The 21,416-nt window shown below is 38.7% G+C and overlaps 2 protein-coding genes across 2 annotated transcripts in view; one reads left to right on the top strand and one right to left on the bottom strand.

The window, feature by feature from the left end:
* Positions 1-1,339: 1,339 nt before the first annotated feature.
* On the bottom strand, positions 1,340-9,991 carry alg11.S (ALG11, alpha-1,2-mannosyltransferase S homeolog). Its single transcript, XM_018250201.2, has 5 exons — positions 9,879-9,991; positions 7,070-7,303; positions 4,319-5,244; positions 2,273-2,708; positions 1,340-1,497 (listed from the first exon to the last, which is right to left on the bottom strand). The coding sequence occupies exons 1-4, from the start codon at positions 9,911-9,913 to the stop codon at positions 2,437-2,439; spliced, it is 1,467 nt and encodes a 488-aa protein (XP_018105690.1). The 5' UTR covers positions 9,914-9,991; the 3' UTR covers positions 1,340-1,497; positions 2,273-2,436.
* Positions 9,992-15,427: 5,436 nt separating this feature from the next.
* The window catches only part of atp7b.S (ATPase, Cu++ transporting, beta polypeptide S homeolog), a 52,120-nt gene continuing 46,131 nt past the window's right edge, over positions 15,428-21,416 (top strand). The window contains exon 1 of the mRNA XM_041584484.1: positions 15,428-15,667. Coding sequence (XP_041440418.1) covers positions 15,557-15,667 — 111 coding nt within the window. The 5' untranslated portion in view covers positions 15,428-15,556. The remainder of the gene's footprint in view (positions 15,668-21,416) is intronic.

Here is a 21,416-nt window from a genome sequence, read left to right as displayed (position 1 = left end):
CCAACCACTTGTCTGACCTTAAAAGTGTTGTATCATACAAAAAGCTTTGTATCATCGCTACTAAAACTCCTTCTGTGCCCCAGTCTAAAGTCTAAAACAGTGGTGTGACTATAGGGAATTGCAAAGAACAGGGCCCAATGTTCAGGTTCTGTTTGATAAAAACTGTTTGTGTTCCAAACCCACTTCTTTACTGGCCCACATAGTTCCAGGGGTGTAACTACAGAGGAAGCAGACCCATGAGGTCCTAATTCATATACAATTTCAATAAATATTAATAAAACTATGCATTTTTACTTCTTTGTTTTGTGACAAAAATCCACGCAATTTCCCTCCCCTAATTTGCATATGCAAAATAGGATTCGGTTCAGCCAGGCAGAAGGATTCGGCCGAATCCTGCTCAAAAAGGCCGAATCCTGGATTCAGTGCATCCCTAAACAAAACAGATCAAGCTCTAGACATTTTGGTGGGCCTGAAAAATAATTTGCTGTGGGCCCCCCGTAATATCTAGTTAAGCTACTGAACTGTCACTTTCTACATCCAATATTAGTGCAAGTTTGCCTTTACCGGAATTTCTACTATTCTAACTGTTTGCATTTAGAAGGGATGCTGAAAACATGGCTGCCAGAGAAGCAGGAGGCTGAAGCTGATATAAATTCAGATGAAGAGAGACTTGAGCCAAGATCGGATGATGATGATGATACATAAGAACAGTGTGAATGTGTATGTTTTGCCTTAATTTCAGTGAAAGCTTTCATTCATCCAGGTCATGATATACAGGATCTAGTGGTGGTAGGTCCAAAGCAACTGCACTTGTTGAGCAATCTTGAAGACTACTTATCTGAGCAGCTCCTTCAGTTCAGATCTTCATCGACATATTTAATCAGACAAGTGGCAGGGTTCAGAAATAATCCTCCATCCTGTTCCGAGTGGACTGATTCGACATATTGTGCCTCCTGTTTAGCGTGGAGCGCTAATATATAATACTATCCAGTGCAGTTAGCAGATGTAAAAAGCTGTCATGCACCTCAGATGTGGTTACTGTTTTGCCATTGTTATTAGAAAACACTGGCTTTGCTGAGTTTCAGCGTAGTGGAAAGAAAACATTTTGGAAGCATTTGTGCTTAATTGGAAGCATAGTTCAACTCTGACATTTATTCATTTCTGTCACATGACTCACTGAAATTTGTGTATTATAATAAATAAAGTACCCCAGTTCCAAAATATGAGGATATTAGAAGTTACCGCGGAGTTCCATGACCTGTATAAAAACACATGGCCTTCGGCCTCACTAAACTCCTCGGTAACTTATAATATCCTTATATTTTACAAGAGGGGGTACTTTATTCACTATATATATATATATATATATATATATATATATATAGTCACCCGATAGTAAACTTTTCTTTGGTTTAAAATGCCACTGAGCAAGAGAGCAGAACGACAGGGCTGGAGCAAGATGTGGGCAGCAGAGACACCTGCCAGGGTTGCAGCCATCTGGAGAAAAGGAAAGAGTAAGCTATTTTAGAAAATGTTGTAAAGGCAAAAATAAAATCCTATTTTTACTTTATTAACTGAAAAAGAAACCTATCCCCAATAATAAATCTGTACTTTTTTTTTTTTTTTTTTTTAAGAAACCTAACTGTATGCCTGGGGCGACCCATGACCGTGGGGTCTGATTCCCCTGTTGTTACATACCTGCTATATCTTTACATGAGCTAAGAAAACACCTGATCAAAGGATGGAACTTTAAGTGGGGTTTAAATTGACAAAGTCTGACAACCCCTGCTTTAGTATAATAACACAGCATTGTATCTAGGATAAACCAGGGTAGTGATGTGCAGGCCGACCCGATACCTGTGGGACCCGCGGGTTGGGTTGAGCTCTTCTCCTGCTCTCCCCACCACCATCAAATGCTGGCTTCTGGGTTTGTCTTTTATAGCCGCTGCGTCTGCTCGCCACGCCCCTTTTGTGACATCATCAGCGGGGAGGTGCGGGTCTATAAAAGCAATCCGGAGGTGCGGGTGTGGGTTATGGTCGGGTGCGGGTCAGGGAAATCGACCCGCACATCACTAAACCAGGGTCATGATTTCCTGCTACTTCTACTGTGCTCAGCTCAATTTTATTGCCTGCTTTTAAAACTCAAAGTTTAATACAGCAGTAAAGTTAGCATCTGCAGCAACCCACACATTTCTATACTTCTATTTAATCACAGTGGCTTTATTTTACCATCAAAATAGGTCCCACCAGCTTATAAATAAATTGATTTTACCTGTAATGACTTTTGCAGAGTTTGCAGCTCCAAGCAATCCATGTATATCATTCTCTGGAGATATAAGTGTACATTTCCAATACTCAATAAAAAAAAACATTTTATATAGTTGCAGTCCTCAGCACAGAAAATAAAAATAAATACAGGGAAAATTGTCGATTGGTTCATTTAAATAGCGTCTCTGATGAAGCCAGGAAATTAGCTTCAAATTCCTGATCTGAAAATCTGCCAACAGAAAGACGTGCATTTTTCCTAATGGACAGTCTCTGTTCTGGTGTCAGAGACAGAATATGATCCATTGCTGCTGCATAACTGTCAACGCTATCTGCCAAGAAGCCAGTCTGGTGTTCTTCATAAGGCACCACAATATCCAGTTTTGGACCTCCAGAATTATGAGCCAGAATTATGGTACCAGCAGCCATGCACTCAACGATGCCTGGAACAGACAAAAGAAGCCATATTAAAGTCAACATCTATCAAAAGTCATTCTAACCATTACAAATATAAATCACACGGCCATTTTTCATATGCTGTGTAGCCCAATTAGTATTTATATTTATCTTGTGATCAAAAATAGTGAAACATTTAGCATGGTAGACTCGAATTAGTAGTTTTTTGGTTGCATTTGCAATCTATATAAATATTCAATTGTGTGTAGCTCTGCTCTTTAAACAAAAAAGTCCAATTTATATAGGAAAATTGTAAAGTGGTCTCATCACAGAGAACCCCCAGGGGTTATCAATCGTTTAAGAGAGTAAAGGAAAAATTCAAAATAGGAAGAGACCCACTACTAGTAAAGCAGTAAGAATTTATAAAATTTGATAAAATGAAAAAATCTTTGTTAGGACATGTATTAGCCCAACGCGTTTCGTACCAAAATGGGCACTTACTTATAGGCTCAGAGTCTATGAGTATGAGTGGCATAAAATGCTACAGCCATCTCCAAATGATTGGTTAGAGAGTGGGCTGTGTCTGGGTTGTGTTTGACACAGGAACAAGTAGATCAATACTTTGAATGTAAAACATTGCACAATTTAATATATAATGTAGATAATGCAACATATAAATTGCAAAGGAAAATTTTAAAATAGGAAGAGACCCACTACTAGTAAAGCAGTAGCCCAAGTATTTATAAAATTAAAAAATCTATATTAGGACATGCATTAGCCTAATGCGTTTCGTGTCAAAATGGGCACTTACTCATAGATTTTTTATTAATATTTGGGCTACTGATTTACTAGTAAAAATCTATGAGCCTATGAGTAAGTGCCCATTTTGGCATGAAACGCGTTAGGCTAATTCATGTCCTAATAAAGATTTTTTAATTTTATAAATACTTGGCCTACAGCTTTACTAATAGTGGGTCTCTTCCTATTTTGAATTTTTCCTTTGCAATTAATATATTGCATTATCTACATTATATATTAAATTGTGCAATGTTTTACATTCAAAGTACTGATTTGCTTTTTTTTCTGTGTTAAACACAACCCAAACACTTCCCAGTCTCTAACCAATCATTTGGAGATGGCTGTAGCATCATGGAGAGCTATATAAATCATATAACACCCACTTGTGACTAAAGCCGGCAGATAACTTTGATAAACAGGAAATACCTAAATTGCATGGCTAATTTACAGTTAGAATTACAAAGGGGAAACTGGAACTCACAGATATATGGGGAGGGAACTGGTGTTAAGCACCTGGGTTAAGGGCAGACTAAAGCTATGCTAAAATCTTTGGAATAACAGGTAACAAGCAACAGTAGGAAAACCAATATGAAGGGCTGAGACAATGAACACAAACCTATCTTGACTCAGGACTTAACCCTGGTGTCTAGTGCTAGCCACCAAACAACTGTTGCATAGGGACCCTCTGAAAGCCTGTCCTAACCCCCTGTGATGAAAACACTACTAAAATTGAAAAACAGTGGGTAGTATAAGGGATAGATGAAGTATAAGTGACAGCAAATATAATTTTTGCCTTCTGAAGGGAAGTGCCCATTAGTAGAAAAAATTTGTTTACGGAACAAAATGGTTAAACTCTCACCAATTCCAAAGTGCTCATTCCACATGGTGTGTAAGCCAATGGTAGCTTCACTTAAATGCTTCTTTAGCTCTGCAAAAGGAATGTTCACTTTGAACTCCACTGGAATTCCCATTTCGGAGCTGAGTCTTTTCAGCTCTGACACACGTAGCTCATCTTCATTGTTGCGACACCCCCCAATTAGGATCAATTTCAACTTTGCTCTTTGTTCAGCATTTTTGTTTTCCAGCAAGGATGCAAATGCACGTATTTGCAAAGGGTGGTCCTTCTCGGGCCTAAACTGCCCTATAGAAACAACTGAATGTTCCTCTTTTTCTTTGTGTTGATTTAAATTAAGGTCTAAAAATGTCTGAACATCACACGGAGGATAAACTATGCTAGTACGGTCACTACATTTCCACAGATCAAGAATGTGGGAGAAAGTCCATGTTGAGTTAACCATGATGACGTCACTACATGAACCAACCCATCCATAGAATAGTGCAAACAGATAATAATAAATCAGTTTCAGTCTGCTCAGAACAGGATTGTTTGAGATAAAAGCAGCATTGTTGAATCTTGCATGCTGACTATGAACAACAGACAGCATATCCATGCTGATAGTTGGATAGTGCACATAGCAGCCGACATGGCATCCTCCGAGATACTTGAAGAGAGGCAATGTAAATGCACAGCCCATAGAATCAATGTATATATCTGGCACACACTTCGTAAGAGCTTCCCAGCCTAAAACAATGGAGCCAAGACTCTGTCCCAGCAAAGTAAAACAGGGATAACATCCTGCTTCCACAAGTCCACGCTTTTCCAGGAAGATGAACTTTACAGGGTGTGACAGCTTGATGTTAAATCTTGCAGCGGCCCCATTCAGGATCTGTTCCGCAGAGGCATCTTTGTCACCAGTATAAATGACATAGATCACATCTTTGTACCTGGAAGCAATTTTAAATAATGAATGGGATTTAGAAATCATCTCCTGCAATATAAGCATGTTAACTGGCATGGAACTTAGGATTTGGTTCAGGGTTTGGCCGTAGACAGATACAAGAGATCCTCTGCACTCAACCCATTATCAATATATTAAGGACATTGAAAGATTTTGTGCCTTAAGCTACTAAAAATGCCTTCACGCCACTTCGCAAAACAGGGATTGGTTGTCCATATAGTGCAATATATTTAAGCTGGCCAACTACGTCAAAGTCATCCCCGATATGGCCAGTCCTACACTTATAACTTTGTTACTGTTCACATAGGAGCAGTGACCAGCTCCTTGTTGTAGCTCCCACCCCTTCCAGCTAGGCGCCATAAGGGGATTGTATGATGTTTTTTAATACTGTGATGTAATAAACTTTATCTTTTTACTTATAAGCATGCTTTGGATAATTATTTAAGTATATAGGAGCAGTGGCCAGCTCCTTGTTGTAGCTCCCACCCCTTCCAGCTATAGTCAGGTGGCTAATAAAAGGGCAGCCAAGTTTGGGAGTTTTACTTTGAAAGCAGTGAGTAAGTTGCAGGTAAAATTTAGTCCCTTTGCAAAATGTATAACGAAGCAATTGAATTCTTAATGAATCAGATGAAAGTTGAGTGTAGGACTGGCCAGATATGGGATGACTGTGACATAGTTGGCCAGCTTAAATATATTTCAATATATGGACAAACAATCCCTGTTTTGTTTAAAGAGGAAGTCAGTATTAGTAGCTTAAGGCACAAAATGTTTCAATGTCCTTAATATATTGATAATGGGTTGAGTGCAGAGGATCTCTTGTATTTGTCTATGTGAATTTTGTGGTCACAGCCTCATTGAACCCTCGCTTAATGTTTTTAAAAATTAGTGGCGAGCACAACTTTCCCTTGTTTGTCAGGGTTTGGCCATATCCTAAACATTTTGAAGGATTTGGATAAATCCAAAACTGGATCTGACCTCTGAATTATAAAACTAAAAATATTTTAAAGTAAAGTAAAAACATCCATTCTACCCTGCTCTAATAACAGCTGTACCTTGCACAAAGCTTATTATTTTTAATACTTTATCAAAAATACTGTGATAAAACTCTGCTTCCGGTTGTACACCATATTCTCATAAAAGGCAACAGGGTTAAGTGCTCTCTGCAAGATCCACCAGGCGGCACTGAACATCTCCTACTAAATGAATGTAAACGAAGATGGAAAACTATTAAAAGTTGAAATGAAAAACTGATCGCAACAACTGGCTTCTGGATTTAGCAGCAGTCCGGCTATGAGTAGTTGTAGAGCATCGAATGTTGGATCTTGCATGGCAACATATTTAAGAAGACAGTATACATCTGAAAGTAGAGTTTTATCATGATACTTTTATATTAATCACGGAAAAGAATAAACTTTGTGCAGGCTAGAGCTATTGTGTTCCAGTTCTTTAAAGCTCTGCACAACAGAATGTGATCGATTGATGGAATTGTTGTATTTTTCTTAAGTTTGAATATGAAACTAGGGTCCGGATCTGGTTCAGTATTCGGTCACATCATTTTTGGCTGAATCCAATAATTATGGATTGAGTACATGCTTATAATGTGCAGATTTATGGTCTCAATACAGAGCTGAAACATACTGATTAAATAAAACAATTAGTTACATGTAATGATAGGAGAATCATTTTCAAAAACATTTGAAACTCTTAAAAAGCTAATTTCAGCCATTCTGAACATCCCAGGCATACAAATGCTTAAATAACATAAACCCATAAAAAAAAAAAGAATAGGGCAAAGGAGCAACCAAACACACCGCTTTTGGAGGGATCTCAGTGCACACCACAGTACTCTCTCCCCTCCGCCTCCAGCATTGCAGTATGGGTGAAAAAATGCCACCACTTTCTTCTTTTTCCCATCTTTTCCTATTTCCACACTCTGCTTTTTCTTTCTCTGAATCCACAATCGAGTGCAAATAAAAAGCAAGACAAAGACGAGGCTCAGAGCAATGCTGGCAATCAGTACTGGGATGAACAAGGCAGTCAACAGCCTGAGGAGAAACACAGAATAGAATAGAATTGAAACCTCTGCACAACTAAATGTGACAAATTTGTACTCACAGATCATTTTTTTTTTAATTTATCTTAAATATGCACATTAGTTTGAAATAAGTTGCCATTCAGCCAAATCTTTTGTGAATGATTTCTATTTCTATGGTACAATGCACCTATACGAGTGAACGCTAAAAGCATTCCTGTGTTTTACTATGTATTATGTTTTACTATGCTTTGAAGGGTCAATGAATAATAACAGTGTAAAGTACAGAAGCACTGTAGCTTTTCGGACATCAATTGTTTACATTAATAGGCCCAAACAGACGGCTCATTCAGAATTACAAAAATAACTCCGTTCAGCAGATCTTTTGGTAAGCTCTGCTGTCAATCACAGATGATGGGAAATACATGTTGCCCATATAGGGCTACTTTGCATCTTAGGAATCTACCATTGTTCCGTTTTGCAAGTTTTGAAGGCAGGGTACAGAGAACGCACAAATAACATGGTCTTAAATTTTGGATTTTTTAAAATAATATTTTAAGTGTTGAAATATGAGATATCCACCCAATTGTAAGGTGCAGTAGCTTTAAGCTGCTCATTGGCTTCATTTTTACAGTCAATGGTAGATCAGTCATCCCAATCCATTAGAATCTCCACCCTTGAACATCACAGCCAGGGTTGGACCGGCCTGACAGTATCCAGGTGTGGGCACAGGATGAAACGGGATGAGAGCACAGTCATAGCTACTTGTCCCTATCAGCTGTTCAATTTCTCAGGCCTCTTTACACTGTGCTAAGGTCTAAATAAAACATTTTTATGAATCATCCCAAAAAATGCCTACCAGAAAAAACACACAAAAGAAATACCCTGGAGCTGCATTTCCCTTTTAGGGCACTTAAAGGAGATGTCAACCTCCCAATTAAGAAAAGTCCCTACATACTAATCTAGATAGCCCACCTCCCTGCTTCCCCCTGCATACTTCAGTAGTCCTGAGAATGTCATTAAAATATGTCTCACTTATTAGAGCAGAGTAAACGCAGAGGAGCTTGTGGGCGCCATCTTTCCTGAGCGCCAGTCTTCATCTGTAATAGATCGCTGAATTGGCGCATGTGCAGTTGGAGCAGTCTTCAGGTTGGTACCGAGCGTGCATGCGTCAAAAGTACAGGAAATTGCCGAAGGGGGACACGAAGAAATCCAAAAATCCGGAAGATGGCGCCCACAAGCTCCGCTGTGCTTCCTCTGCACTGCAAGATTAGGGACATTCTCAGGGCTATTGAAGTATGAGGGGAAACAGGGAGGGGGACTATCTATGTTAGTAGGTAGGAGCTTTTCTTAATTGGGGGGTTAAGTTCTCCATTAAAGCAGTGGTTCACCTTTAATTTAACTTTACTGTGTTATAGAGTGGCCAGTACTAAACAACTTTTCAATTGGTCTTTATTTATTTTTTTTATTCGTTTTTGAATTATTTGCCTTTCCTCTGCTAACTTTTTCCAGCTTTCAAATGGGAGTCACTGGCCCCATGTAAAAACAAAGTCTCTTAAAAGGCTACAGTATTGCTATTACTCATCTTCCTATTCGGGCCTCTCCTAGTCATATTCTATTTTCTTAAAGGAGAAGGAAAGCTACCGAAGCAGTTTATTGCCAATAGATTAGCCACAATAGTGCAAGCTGTAACACTATATTTATTCTGCAGAATGCTTTACCATACCTGAGTAAACAGCTCTAAAAACGCTCTGTTTGTTTAGGATAGGAGCTGCCATATAAGCTTGGTGTGAGATCACTTCCTGCCTGAGTCTCTCCCTGCTCACTCATAGTTCTGGGCTCAGATTACAGCAGGGATAGGAGCAGGGCCGGAACTAGGGGTAGGCAGAGTAGGCACGTGCCTAGGGCGCAAAGCTGGGGGGGCACCAGGCACGTACCTCTCTGTAGCCTACCCCAAGTCCAGACCCCTCTCTCCCCAACTGCCGCAGGCATTTTCTATACCTATTGCGCTCCTGCGCATGCGCACAATCCATTTTTGTGCACGCACGAGCTAGTTCCGATGGTGCGCACGAGAGAGCTCCATTGTGTGCATCGGCGCACGAGCGCCAATAGGGGCATGTGCGGGCGTGAACGTCAATTCGCCTGTGTGCTCTCAGCCGGTGCTGGGGACAGGCTGCCTAGAGCGCCTGGCTGGCCTGGCCCGGCACTGGATGGGAGGAGGGATGGGGAGAGGATCAAACTGAGCATGCTCAAGCCCTAGCCCTGGAGGTTTAAAATGAAAACAGGAAGTCTGATACAGAAGCCCATGTGTACACAATAGAAGGAAAGAAATGCAGTGGTTTTTTTTTGACAGAGGACTCAGAGCAACATTACTTTAGGGGTTTACTGGTGTATATATATAAAGCTTTCTCATAAAGCTTAATTAATTTTTCGCTTGGACGAAAAGCAAAACGATGGCGTAAACACACGAAAATACCACAAGCACTGCATGAGAATTATACAGGCCCGACATGTTCACATGATCAAACCTGAATCATAATTCTATGAAGCCAAATAACCATTGACACAGGCCATCGCCAATCCCTCACCTCATCATCCCACATAAGCACATCAGCCCTTCCATGACTGTCAAGCGCTTGATGACACGTCATAACAACATCCGGCATCCCGAGCTCCTCGCTGATTGGATTTCCCAACAGCGTTTACGTCATACGGCGCGACGGGAGACGGGATGTGTCGCCGGTTCTGTGACGTCTATGCCCATTCATTCTTGTTGGCGTCTGTTTGTTTTATTGTTACATAAATGAAGATGCGGAAGTACGCGGCTCGGCAGTGATTGTGCTGTTGTTCAGTGTGGGTTTCAAGTTTAACTATAACTTTCAACTACAGCTAGCTTTTTTGTGGTTAATTCAAGTCACCAGAGGTTTAGAGACAGAACGTGCAAATAGATGCAAATTCTGCATTACATGTACATGAGCAGCTCCTGAGTGACCATGATAACTGGTTGCCTTGTTTTATTGCCCCAGCAACATAAGCAGCCAGTGTGATAAAGGTCACGTTAGCGTCTGCTGCTGCTGCTGCTTCCTATTGATCAACCGCTTTTTGGGTCCATAGTTCAGTCCTAGTGTAATACACACTATTGTGTCACATACAGTCCTGCTGTGCGGGGAGGCAGAGGGACAGACAGACTACTAGGTAAATCTCTGGACATTTCACAGGGCTGCCAGCAAATTATATATTTTATTGTTCTTTTATAATCACCTTATTTATCAAGCTACAGTTCAATTAGTCTTGCATTTTACAAAAAGGTAATGACCCTGATTACATTAATAACATTTGTTTATTTTAGGAAATGCGGTAAATTGATGAGCCAAGATTAGTACAGATTTTGAGTGTCAGCCAGAGCATCAGTGCTTGTATCCAAATAGAGAGGCAGTGACTGATGGGTGGATATTAAAGGAGAAGAAAAGCTACAGAGACATTCTATTGCCAATAGATTAGCTGTAATAGTGCAAGCTAGAAGCCCGTGTGTACACAATAGAAGTAAAGAAATGCTGTTTCTTTTGACAGAGCAGCATTACTTTGAGGGTTTACTGGTATATTTAAGTGGACCTTTCTGATAAGGCTTACTTAGTTTTATCCTTTATTGTTCCTTTAAGGTCTTGGAGACTGGACCTGAAACCAATCTTAAACTATGGGTCTCCATGATCCCCTTCTATACAATGGGGTTTCTCCTAAACAAATACATCGGCCATTAACACAAGGTGCATCATTCATTCTAAAACCAGCTCTTGGGCTGCAAAACTGACCCCCAGATTTAATCTGACCCCCTGAGAAAAAGTTTCAGACACCGGAATTGAAACTCGAGCACAAATAAAATAAAGCCCTGTAAGTTATGGAATCTCTTATACTGAAATCCAGTATCCATACAATTCTGAATGCCATCTTCCAAGGAGTCAATTTTAAGAAGATTATTGCATTTTTTACAAAAAAAAATTAGATTTTCTCTGTAATAATACAATACTCAGTACCTGATGGTAAATAACAATTCTCTGTAATAAAACTATACTTGTCCCTTATAGTTACTAAGTTGCATGAATCCATGTTGGTGTCAAGACAATCATTATATTTGATGCTTTTTAGCAGATTTAAAGTATGGTGATCCAAATTGCAGAAAAATCCAGATAAGAGATTCCATACAAATATATATATATATATATATATTATATATATATATATATATATATATATATATATATATATATATATATATATATATATATATATATATATATATATATATATATATATATATATATATATATATATATATATATATAAATGCTTTGGGTGGCCGCACTCGATCTCAGGTAGAGTAGAGGTGCACGATCAATGTTCATAATATGCAGTAGTAAAACACTTTTATTTACTTCTACAATGAGTGTGCTGATCCATTACTACTGTATATATATATATATATATATTGTATTTTTTCATTTCATCTATGTGTTTAAGGAAACACTGTGTGATTTCAACATTTTTAGTCTGTTTAACGTTAGGGTAAGGTCCACGTAGTCAGGTGGTCAGTTATCTTTTACTTATATATGGTTTTAAATCCAAATGAAGTGGAACATTACATTAAAAGGGGTGGAAATTCAATATATATATTCTATATTATGAAAAATCAATGTTCTGGGCAAACGTTGTTCAGATATAAACAATTACTGCTACTTGATTATAATTACCTCTTAGGTCTGTTATAGTTTTGTGTTTGACACACATATTACAGAAAAGAATGGGCTCTCTGTGCTTGTTTTTTTTAATTCACATTTCTATTCACATCAATTTCTATATGATCACTTCAGAAAACATGGGACCCTGTTACAAGTTTTTTGTTCTGGGGCCCCACGTAGCATATAATACCAAAGAAACAAGTAGTACCAAAGTTTTGCCCGTGCCCCTTTTATGCACTACACAAAAGCTCTAGCACAGGGGTGTCCAACCTGCAGCCCAGGATGGATATGAATGCGGCCCAGACTTAACTTCTGCCTGTCCAGGAAACATCATGTTGCAATGTCACGCACAGAGAGCATATGTACGCGGTCGCTAATTGTGTGCATGTGTGGTTTAAATTTTACATGGGGTGTGCGGTGTGTGGCTTCCTAGAGCAGGAAAAGTAGTTAACAAGTGAGCGTTCGGTTACTTACAAAGGCAGGTAAGCATTCTTCAGCGGCATCGCCCGCTATGCTAGGGATATGTGTAGCACGTACATTTGTGAGCAACTGTTTTCAAGAATGAACACACTAAGAGTAAAATTAGAACCAAATTATCTGATGAGCACCTTGAGAATTCACTAAGAATTGCAACTTCTTCCATTCAACTGTATATTGATACATTAGTTTCTCAAACAAAATGTCAAAAATCCCACTAGGTTTATCATACCCCCTTTTCTTTTACTTTTACAATAAAAAAATCAAAAGTTAGTGTTTGTGTGTATTTCGAGTGTGGCCCCAGAACATTTTTCTTCTTCCAATGTGGCCCATGGAAGGCAAAAGGTTGGACACCCCTGCTCTAGCAGTAAAGTAAGTTTTGCTTGGACAAAAGGTTTAACTTTATGGATGTGTGGTGTATTGTTAACCACAATGTGAATGTGGTACAAATTAAATTATTTTTATGAAAAGCAGGGGTGTAACTACAGAAACAACATACCCTTCAACTGCTGTGGGGACCAGCGGTATTCCCAAAGTTTAGGAGCCCAATGATCTTGCTGCAGGGCCCAATATCTAGTCATTTCCCTACTGAAAAGTTAATTAAAGGAGAAGGAAAGGCATTTTCTACTTGGGGTGCCAAAATTTAGGCACCCCCAAGTGATTGTATCTACTTACCTGACACCCCAGGCCGGTGCTCCTATCAGCAGAATACTCCACCAGTCCAAGGTTATTCCAGCGAGCACCACAGAACTATCGTCTTCTGACTTTCTTCTCACGGGCTGCGCATGCACAGTAGAGTGAAAAGCCGAACTTTAAAGAAAAAGCCTTCTATTTCATTCTACTGCGCATGCGTCGGCCACGGCAAATTTGAAGAAAGAAGAAGCAGGAAGACGATTGCTCTGTGGTGCTCGCTGGAATAACCCTGGTCCAGGTAAGTATGTACAATCCCTTGGGGGGGGGCACCCCCAAGTAAAAACACCTATCCTTCTCATTTAAGGAAATAATTCATTATAGATTCCAATATTAACAGTTAGTGTTACTCGATAATGAGTAGTTCATATAATTAGTTCAGTTAATTAATGTGCTAAAAAGTATGTCAGTTCAGTGGTGGTCAGTAATTGCCCCTACCAACCTGCTTGATGTGCAAATTTATATTCAAAGTTACTTATGTTTCTATATAAGTTTTTATGTAAGTGACATAGATTGTGTGGTTGTTTATAAGCCACGCAATTTACATAACTTTGGCCACACTACTCAGGCAGCCCATATAAAGGGCAAGTTGACCGGGCCCAGGACAACAGAAAACCCTGGCTGTACAATGACACCCTACGAGGAGGCAGAAGGATTGTACTTCTCTAGTGATTTGATAAATTAGATCTGAATACAGCCGATTGGTCCACAGAACAACTTGATATAATATCTACTTGGGAGTAGCTGATACACTGAAATTGATGTTTCCTGAGGCCATAATATTATTTGTACAGTGTTGACTGTTTTAACAGCATGGCATTTTTTGATGTACCTTATCTAAATGTATTTTCTAAAAACATACAGTATATGCTCATTATACCACTTTAAAAAAATATCAGTGTTTTTATCTCAGCAAAGAAAAAAAGCAAAGTCATACAAGCAATTTTTCTTTTAAAGTAAATCCATAGAGAGGGGAAGGAGTTCTTTTTTCCTGATTTGAAGTGTGAGTTAAAATTAAAAATTCTTGATCCTGCCATGCATTTCTGTCTGGTTGCGCAGAATTGCACCGACTGTGTTATTATACAGCAGGGAAAATACGTATTGAACACGTCTATGTTTTTCTTAGTAAATATATTTCTAATGGGGCTAGTGACATGAAATTTACAACAGATGTCGGTAACAACCCAAGTAATGCACACATACAAAGAACTCAAAACAAATAAATCCATAACTTATGTGTAGTAAAGTGGAATGATACAGGGAATAAGTATTAAACAAGCTTACTGAAATGTATTTAATACTTAGTAGAAAAGCCTTTGTTGGTAATGACAGCTTTAAGACTCCTGTATGTAGAAACTAGTCACATGCATTGCTCAGGTGTGATTTAGGCCCATTCTTCTACACAAAGGGGCACATTCACTAAGTTCGAGTGAAGGAATAGAATAAAAAATACTTCGAATTTCGAAGTATTTTTTTGGCTACTTCGACCATCTAATTGGCTACTTCGACCTTCGTCTACGACTTCGAATGATTCAAACTAAAAATCATTTGATAGTCGAAGTACTGTCTCTTTAATAAAAAACTTAGACCCCCTAGTTCGCCACCTAAAAGCTACCGAAGTCAATGTTAGCCTATGGGGAAGGTCCCCATAGACTTTCCAAGTTTTTTCTGATTGAAGGATTCGACCCTTAATACATCTGCCCAAAAATGTCTTCAAATCTTGAAGGTTCGGGGGGCCTGTTCTATGAACTCTGATCTATGAACTCTGGTCTTCAGTTCTTTCCATAGATTTTCAATTGGATTCAAGTCAGGTAATTGACTAGGCCATTCTAGCCGCTTTATTTTCTTTCTTTGAAATCAATTGAGAGTTTCCTTGGCTGTGTGTTTGGGATCATTTTCTGGCTGAAATGTCCACCCTCGTTTCATCTTCAGCATTCTGGTAAATGGCAGCAGATTCTTATCAAAAATATTCTGGTATATTTCTCTATTCATCCTTCCTTCAATTATATGAAGTCTGTCAGTACCATATGTTGAAAAACAGCCCCACACCATGATATTCCTACCTCCAAACTTCACTCGTCGGTATGGCATTTTTTGGGTGATGTGCAGTGCCACTTCTCCTCCAAACATGTTGTGTGCAACATCCAAACAGTTAAATTCTGGTCTCATCGGACCAGACTATATTCTCCCAGAATTTCATTGGCTTGTCCAAATGTTGTGCCGCAGCTTGGTACCTGTTCACTTTCAAATAAAACTTGTTTCCTGAACGTATTTTAATACAATTTCATATGATAGTTTGGGATGCTTGTCATTTGTGACTTATGACACTAATAAAGAGCACATCTGTTTTTTAAGGGTAAAGAGAAATGTTTCCTAAAGGGATTTTAGTTGAAGAGGAGGAAGTACAGTTGGTAAGCGCAGAGAGAGAAAAATGTTCAACCAAAAGAAGACCCTCGCCACAATTTTGTGTGAACAAAGTAAGTTTCATCTATAAATATCCCAATGCCATTTGAACTGTACAATCATTGTAGTCCCATCATGCTTTTTTCTGTTTTGCCAGATATACTCATTCCCATCATTATATTTAATATTTAAAGGAAAACTAAACCCCCAAATTAAAACAGATATCAAATTAAGTGGCCTATTTAAAAAATCTTACCAAACTGATATAAGTATTTAAAGGAAAACTATACCCACAAAATGAACAGATAGTTTATATCATATTAAGTGACATATTAAAGAATCTTATCAAACTGTAATATATATTTAAGTAAATATTGTCCTTTTACATCTCTTGCCTTGAACCACCATTTTGTGATAGTCTGTGTGCTGCCTCAGAGATCACCTGACCAGAAATACTGCAACTCTAACTGTAACAGGAAGAAGTGTGGAAGCAAAAAACAGAACTCTGTCTGTTAATTGGCTCATGTGACCTAACAAGTATGATTTGTTTGGTATGTTTATGTGCATCTGGAATCATACAATCCCGGGGGATGATTACCCAATGGCACATACTACTTAAAAAGTATATTATTATGAAATTGGTTTATTTACACAAAGCAGGGTTTTACATATGAGCTGTTTTATGCAATATCGTTATAGAGACCTACATTGTTTGAGAGGTATAGTTTTCCTTTAAATAAATATTGGCCTTTTGCATCTCTTGCCTTGAACCACCATTTCATGATGGTCTGTGTGCGGCCTCAGAGATCAACTGACCAGAAATACTGCAGCTTTAACTGTAACAGGAAGAAGTGTGGTTTGGTGGGCCATTGGTGTCCCAGTCTGAGTGTCGGACTGGCCTGGCGGGAAACCGGGAAAAAACCCAGTGGGCCACCGGGCCAGACCGCTCTCCTGACCAGTTTGTTAAAACATAAAAGATTTCATTAGGCACAGCGCCGCCTGCGCATGCGCGCAGCGCCATTCATACGGCCTTTCAAGCAGGCGTGCCGAGAGTATCACGGTAGGGGGGCGGGGGGGCCGGGGCCTGGGCCCCCAGTCCGACCCTGCTAGCAATATACAGTACACCAAGGGGCCCATTTACTAAGGGTCAAAGTGAATTTTCGAATTCAAAAACTTCGAATTTCGAAGTAATTTTTGGGTACTTCAACCATCGAATAGGCCAAAATTCGATTTGAATTGGAAAAACTTCGACCATTCGAAAATTGAAGTACTGTCTCTTAAAAAACTTCGACTTCACCACCTTAAACCTGCCGAATTGCTGTTTAGCCTATGGAGGAACCTCCTATAACCTATATGAGCCGTTGGCTAAGTTTTGAGAAGTCTAAGTTTTTTTTTACGATCGTACGAATCAAACTAATCGAAGGATTTCACCATCGATCGAACGATTTTAATTTTAAGGAAAAAAACTTCGACTATAGTACTACACCTATTCGATAGTTTTTTCACTTCGAAATTCGACCCTTGATAGATCTGCCCCATAGAATAGAACTGTCAAAATATAAGGCTAATTAGTAATTAATACAGATAATTACTACATGGCAGCACAGAAACCAGTGCAATTAGCATCAGAATTTAATAATCAGCCCTGTAGTATCAGCTTATATTACAGACCAACCTCATTTTCTGCCTCATTTTCTAAGCTTAGCTTCTCAACAGCTGCTCAGAGCCCACTGAGCATGTGAGTGTCACAGACACTTTCCAAGATGGTGACCCCCTGTGACAAATTTGAAGTCTTGGATTATTGCTGCTGTTGACAAGCTGAAACTTTTCTATTCATATAAGGCAGTCATGTGGCGGGGCAGCAATTTAATTGGCTCAAATGCTTGCTAGTATTCTATTTACACAAATGATTTCATTTACTAAACTGTAATGTTATCTCATGGGTGGCTGCAAGTAAACTCATTTGTTACTAGCACAGAATAGCAAAAAGTCCTGCTTTGATGACTGTGACAGGCTGCTCATGATAGTCACTTGCTTTTAATCCTGGGACACTACAGTCTGTGGCTTACTGAGTCTCCACGCTGTTACTTCCTATTGACTTGCACAGAAACATGCAGGGGAACCTAGCCAGCAACAGACATGGTAACGCTGTAAATTACAATGTAAGTAAAATTGCATCACCTACTGCTTTTGTTGTCTTCCTATATTTCACTTGTGCTATTTGGGCATTTGCAAATCAGAAACTCAAATATACCAATTTGTAGTAAATAATCCATAATGGCTAATTGTTTGAATACATGTTAAACTCCTATGGGGGAATGTAATCTGGTTTGTTAGAGCAAAAAATATCCGCAAACATCTTTGTGAACATTCGATTTTAATTATCTGAGTCTTTTGTGACCGATTGGAGACCTCAGTGACTTCCTTGCAAAGTTTGTAAACAATTGGCTTTTCCAAACATGCGCAGTGGAGTGTATACTTTTGCAGTTTTTTGAGATAAAATATTTAACGAAACTCCAGACCAGGTGTTATTGCTAACATTTACTTAGGGGGTTATTTACTAAGCTCCGAATACCCGAAATTCCCCGAAATCCGAGAAATTCATGATTTTAAAAAATATAAAAAAAACGGCATCTCAAACCTGTCGAGGTTCCATAAAACTCAATGGGAACAGTCCCATTGATTTTTGGTTGTGTCGGGGGTTTCGGGCAATTTCACAATGTTTTCGGAGCTTTCAGGTGAAAACTCAGAGGTTTCTGGGAAAGTTCACAAAAAAATCGTGAAAATCTGAACTTTTCCTGCAAAGCTAATTTTCGGGAAAATGTAATAATAAATAAGTGTTAAAACCGCAAGCAGGTTAGATCGGAGTTTGTAGCAGCCGATATTGAGATAATTTCGGACCTTGATAGATAACCCCCTTAGTGATAATTAGCAATGTATTATTCACCAACAAATGGTTTTTACATTATGACCAGCTTTAAACAGTCTCAAAAACACAATTTTAAGCAACAATTTCAATGTTTTAGTGCTGTTTAGCAGCTGGAGGGCAAATGGTTTCCTTCTTTTAATAATAAAACTCAAAACAAATAAATTTTGTCTAATAAAAGAAAACATAATTCTAAGCAACTTTCCAAAATAAATAAATTAAAACAATTTCAGTGCTTTTAGTTATTTGTAAAAACAATTCCTATTGAAAGCAGCATTTGTTTAACTCCTGGTTGTTAATTTTTAAACAATATTGCAAAAGTCTGAGTTGCCCAAAGACAGGTCTGTTAATCCATTGGCTTGTCTTACATTGTATCAACAGTCTGAGGCACCAGGGCAGAGAACATAAAGGGACAAATACTGCTTTCAATAGCAATACATAAAAACCATATAAAAATGCGTAATTAATTTATAAGGCAATAAATGACGTTCCCTTTAAACCCACATAGACACTGTACAAACATTTACTGGCGAATATTACATTACATTGTATTGCAAAGATTTTTATGCATTGACGTTACATTTTTATGTATTTTATTTATTTTTAACATCCCAAGAACTTTATGTGATTGAACTTTTCCCTGACCACGCTTTACGCACATTTTCTCTGTCGCCTGGAAAGCATAAAATCAGCATTGTGCTATAATTTGCATTAGCACAATACTCATTGCATTTATAGGTTTTTCTCCAGAAATAATATCGCCAGCATTGCACTGTATTACTATGCATGGTGCTTTGATTAGTTTGATGTCCTTATTTTAACTCTGCAATTCGCTAATACAAAGGTTACATTGTACTGCCACACATAAGAACCAAGAATTACCTAGACTATGTAACTGTATATACAGTATGGAGCTTTGTAATATTATGGGAGTTATTTATCAAAGTCCGAATTTATCTCAATATTTTCTGCTACAAACTCCGATCTAATCCGCTCAGGTTTTTTACGCTTATTTATTATTACATTTTCCTAAAAATTTGCTTTGCAGGAAAAAGTCAGATTTTCACAAATTTTTCAGACTTTTTCATCCAAGTTTCGCATTTTTTTTTCTCATAATTTTCACCCGAAAACTTTGGGGTATTGCCCGAAACCCAGAGCACATCAAAAAATCATTGACTTATATGCAACCACAACAGGTCTGAGATGTCGGATTTTCAGATAAAGACTTTTCCATCCTCGGGGTTTAATAAATTCAGAAAAAATTGTGATTTTTTAAAAGTCTGATTTTATACGAATTTTTTTGTGATTTTTGCATTCCGGGTTTAGTAAATAACCCCCCTTTGTGTGTCATATGGTTTATGGAAACGGTGTATTATAAAGAATAAAGTACCCCCCTAGAAGTCAACTAAGAATTTCATTATCTGTGTAAAAACTCTGGGTAAGCAGTTTTATACCTTTATATGGCATGAGACTCCTCTTCATTCTTTCATGGGTTATACTACTCCCTGTATAACTCTTGCATTTGTCTCCTGGCATCCCCCTTCCCCATGCAATGCTTCTTTCTCACCCTTTCTCTGCGAGCTCCCTGTGCAAGAGGGGTCTGCTGCCACTATAGTTACGCTATTTCACATTGGAAGTAGGGTGTTGCAGATGTTCACTTCTCTCTCTCTGTAGGACCCAAATGATGTTAAGACCCGCTCTAGTTCTGCAACAGAACAGATTGATGGGAATGGAGGGAGGGGCAGGATTTTGTAGAACTGGAAAAGAGATTTTTGTACCTTTGGTCACGGTAGAATGCCCGTGTCACGGCCTCTGTCCCAGGTAGAGGCTGGTGCAAATGCAAAATCTTTAGAGTTGTGAACAAACAGGCTCCAAACTGCAGATGCTGTGCTGCAAGTTTTATTTTAACACAACATGTTTCGAGCTGTGTGGCTCTTTTTCAGGAGCTTGAAAAAGAGCCACACAGCTCGAAACATGTTGTGTTAAAATAAAACTTGCAGCACAGCATCTGCAGTTTGGAGCCTGTTTGTTCACAACTCTAAAGATTTAGGATTTTGTAGAACACATTGCTAAGGGAGAAAGTTCTCTGTAGATTTTGACTTTGACTTGGAGTTATGTGAGGCATGCACCAGAGCTACCAAATGTTTTAAACAGTTTTCAGCTTTTGCTGATAAACTGCTTAGTGATCAGTCAAATTGTTCCTCAGATGGACCCATATATGCACCAAATGCTATACTGGTGGTTGGGTATTGATTAAGGGACTGGAGCCCAGGGCAATTGTCTTTCCAAAACACACAGTGTCTAGACCCCCAGACAGTTGGCATTGGCATGCCTTAACACAGAATGGATACAGACATGCAACATCCATAAATGTCCTCATTTATCAACACTTGGTAAATTTATTTTGTGCAGTACAATCAGATTATTAATAATGACTATCAAGTGAAAATAATTGATAACATATGAATACATTTGCCCAAAAAAAATGGATAATACGTGGATCAATGACAATTAATTACTGTATTAATACTATTTATTGATGATTCATGTAAACAAATGATTTATTTTTGTTACAATGATACTAACAAAAAGGCAAAAGAGTTAAGCTGGCCACAGACGCAAAGATCCGATCGTACGAATCAACGTACGATCGGACTTTCCCATCTCCCGACCTGCCACTAACCATTCAGATCAAAGTCTTACCATTCCGATCAAATAAAGTAGTTAAAGAACAGATCAGCCGATGTTCTGCCCCTGACAGCAATCGTACGAAAGATAAAGCTAGTGACAGTCTCCCACTGAAAATCGTACAATCGGCAATACATGCAGAGATATTACCCGCAGCCGACAGAAATCTTTTAACCTGTCCGATCTACCAAACGACCGATCTTCACCGG

This window comes from Xenopus laevis, chromosome 2S (assembly GCF_017654675.1).
Source record: "Xenopus laevis strain J_2021 chromosome 2S, Xenopus_laevis_v10.1, whole genome shotgun sequence".
In the NCBI taxonomy this organism is placed as follows: Eukaryota; Metazoa; Chordata; class Amphibia; order Anura; family Pipidae; genus Xenopus; species Xenopus laevis.
This window is presented reverse-complemented; position numbering and strand designations above follow the sequence as displayed.

Excerpts from the sequence above, each read along its gene's own strand:
- alg11.S (XM_018250201.2), bottom strand. The coding sequence starts at position 9,913 with ATGGAAGGGCTGATGTGCTTATGTGGGATGATGAG. Across the intron at positions 5,245-7,069 it reads CTGAGATCCCTCCAAAAGCG|GTACAAAGATGTGATCTATG; the intron begins GTGTGTTTGGTT and ends AATTGCTTCCAG. Across the intron at positions 2,709-4,318 it reads GAATGAGCACTTTGGAATTG|GCATCGTTGAGTGCATGGCT; the intron begins GTGAGAGTTTAA and ends TGTCTGTTCCAG.